This window comes from Aplysia californica, unplaced genomic scaffold (assembly GCF_000002075.1).
Source record: "Aplysia californica isolate F4 #8 unplaced genomic scaffold, AplCal3.0 scaffold00803, whole genome shotgun sequence".
Lineage (NCBI taxonomy): Eukaryota > Metazoa > Mollusca > Gastropoda > Aplysiida > Aplysiidae > Aplysia > Aplysia californica.
In genome coordinates, this window is record NW_004798073.1 from 342,658 (window position 1) to 345,856 (window position 3,199).

At 40.4% G+C, this 3,199-nt stretch overlaps 1 protein-coding gene across 1 annotated transcript in view; it reads right to left on the reverse strand.

Moving 5' to 3' along the window:
- LOC106013331 (chymotrypsin inhibitor) overlaps window positions 1-2,713 on the reverse strand; it is a gene marked incomplete in the record, with an annotated part of 5,112 nt that extends 2,399 nt beyond the window's left edge. Inside the window, 1 exon segment of the mRNA XM_013088744.1 lies at window positions 2,459-2,713. Coding sequence (XP_012944198.1) covers window positions 2,459-2,524 — 66 coding nt within the window.
- Between the last annotated feature and the right edge of the window lie 486 nt (window positions 2,714-3,199).

A 3,199-nucleotide genomic window follows, 5' to 3' on the forward strand; every position in this document is an offset into this window, starting at 1 on the left:
CAGTTCTACACCTGTAAAGCTCACTCGCATGTTCTCTCTTTCCCTTGCTCCTCTCTCTCTCTCTCTCTCTCTCTCTCTCACTCACTCTCTCTCTCTTACTCTCTCTCTCTTACTCTCTCTTTTACTCTCTCTCTTACTCTCTCTCTCTCTCTCTTTCCCTTGCTCCTCTCTCTCTCTCACTCTCTCTCTGTCTCTCTCCCTTACTCTCTCTCTCTCTCTCTCTCTCTCTCGGTCGTTCATACATACTATCCCGCTCACTCTTGCTTTCTCTTCTTTCTTTCCCTCGTCCCGCAAGAACAGCGAGTACAGTAACTCGAACTTAAAGCACATTCAAATATTGAACATCGGCACGAGAGAGCCATACCGAAACTCAACACTCCGCTACTGAGACAGACGCAACATGGGATGAAAACTGTAAGAGTAGAAGGAGATTTTGCAACAAATACAAAATGGAGAGGGTGTAAAGAGGTTATGAGAGGCTGGTTTTATCTTTTTTTAGTAGAAGTTTTACGGCGCTCGCAACTGCATAAGGTCATATTATGAGCGCCTCATGAGAGGATGTAAGTATAAACTGCCTAAACACACTTAGTTTTTGTCAGATGTAGACCTGTAAAAGGAAGCGACTGAATTGTAGTGGAGCTAGGGGGAGGGGCAAGGGGGGGGAATAACAATATAGAAAAGAGAAGAAACAAAGAAGAAAGAAAAGCTAAGAGCAGCAGTTCATCTACAAAAGCAGTTTGGTGTTGATAATGGCATGTTTGCTGCTATCCCGACACCTGTTAGCACATTGTAAACCATATTGTTTTTTATTTCAATTATTGACAAAATGTAGGCTGCGTAAAAAAAAAAACCTGGCTGTCTCGACTTTGATATGCAGGGCAAAACAGGGGTTTTGTCACATGCAGCGTCAAAAAAAAGATGGATATACTAGACAAAATATGAGCCGTGCAGACAAAATGAGTTACTTCTCGTAATCCAAGAATGGACATATCGGTTAAAAAGTGGCAAAGGGGTGAAAGTTTTTCAACGAACACAATTTTCTTCAAGTTTCACTTTTCTGTTGTCCTTACTGTACAAAATCAAACTATAAATTTGACATTTCTATGTCCATAGGGCTAAAGTCCAAGGTTTTTAAAAAGTTTTGTAGGCACGCCTAACAAATAGATTTCGCCTGGCGGGAAAAAGACTCATGTCGTTCGAGTGTAAGGCAAATACACATAATGTACATGTTAGCCATTGCACCAATGACGCAAGTATGCCCACTAAAAAGGGACAAATTGTTGTGCTAGTTAACCGGCAATCGTTTTGATTCCTCCTCAGATATTTGGTTTTTCTCCCTTTCTTAGTGCCTGGGCTGCCCCATATGACGTCATTTGGCTCATTTTGTGCGTCTGTCTGCTAGGCCCTATCAGCTATTCCGAGGTACCCAATCCCTTTGATCTCAGAGGTCTGTTGGAATAGCATTTAAAGAGCAAATATAGGGCTACGTCTGCAGCGCGTAGAGTAATTACTAATTGGGTATACGACGCAACCTAAAATATCACCAGCGTGGGTCGTGTTATGGTTAGAATCTTCCCTGCAGCATTAAAAAAAGAGATGACTTCAATTCCTATGTATGACAGTCTAATAATATATTAAATAAAATTCTCAATCTCTCAGGGGATATGTGTCCTACTCAACCCGGATGACCCAGACAGACAGACAGACAGACAGGGTTGGAGCAGCTAGCCTCTAAACAATCTATGAAGCGTCAATATGGAGGAATGAAATTACCAATCTAGTTGAGTAAATTGTTGAAGAGGAACATATTGCCTAATTTTAAAAGAACATTATGTAATTGTGTGACGTGCGTGCTGGCAAAATTAATAACTTCTTGGATTTCAGCACAATGGGCATAGATATGTCAAATCTATAGTTTGAGTTTGTACGATCTATTAGTAGGAACGGACAAAAGACAAGTGAAACTTATAGAAAAAGGCATCAATTGATCTTCTGCAACTTTCACTCCTATGTCAATTTTCAACCGACATCTCCTCATTTGAGGACTACTATAAGTAACAAATTTTGTCTGCATGCTTCACAATTAGTAGAGTTAATTAGCATTGAATGGGTTTTTTACAGCATTGTGTGAAAAATTTTCAGTAAAACATAATCCCCAAAAAATGCCATAAGTCTGCCTCAGACATACAACGTTTCGTGCGCTCAGTACCTAGTTATGAGAAACTCGACGTCAAATATATTAGAGTTTCATATCATGTCAAGCTTTTTCAAATGCAATTTTTAAAATTTTATCTTCATAACGGAACCGTATAATATTACGATTTTTGATAGAGTAGATAGACCATTTCGTTTGTTGGTTTTTTGGTTTTTTTTAACCTTATGGTAACTCAAAACGGCTAAAAATGTTAGAATAAAAACTTGGTAATTCAAGTGTATCTATAAGTTCAGTCTGTATTACCTTTCCGACAAGATCCGCCCATGTGGTAGCCTGCTCCTCGCCTTGTTGCTGCTGTTGCTGTTCCATTGTGCTGTTGGATTCAAGCTGTTCTCACCGAGAGATGAAGTAGGATGAGGCAGAAGTCTGCTTGAGATGACGGGTAGGCAGGGAAGTGTCCAGAAGACAGGAGTCTCCTCACTTTTTAACAGACCCGAGCCCGATACGATTCGCGCCAAAACCAACTTTCCAGACGGGTGGATTGTCACGTGGTCGAGCTCAAATGACATGGAGGCTACGCATCTCGTAAATACCGTGTGTAAAATGTTTACTTACAAAACACGCCTTTAAGTTAAGGTTCATTAATGACCCTTTTCATATACATTTAAGTCGTTCTTTTATTAACGCTTTGACAGAGGAAGAAGCCGTGATCTTCGTCTAGAAAAGGTACTCTTAGAGCGTTATAATATATCAAGTGACGTGTTTACAGTGGTTGCGAAGTTTGAAGTTTGAGATCTGCGTGTGGTTTGGTCTTGTTGACTTTTGCAGAGTGGGTCTTTCCTGCTCTACCTGTCTGTTTGATCACCTACTCTTTTTTTTTTCTTTCCTTCCTGTCTTTCAGTTCAGTTCATTGAGGAGATAAGAAGGACAAAAATGTGAGGGCAGATAAGCTGAGACGAAACCTTGGCGGGAGAGTATAATATTGGTTTAAGATGAGGCAATTCTGTTTGAGTGCGTGTGTGTGTGTGTACGTGTGTGTGTGTG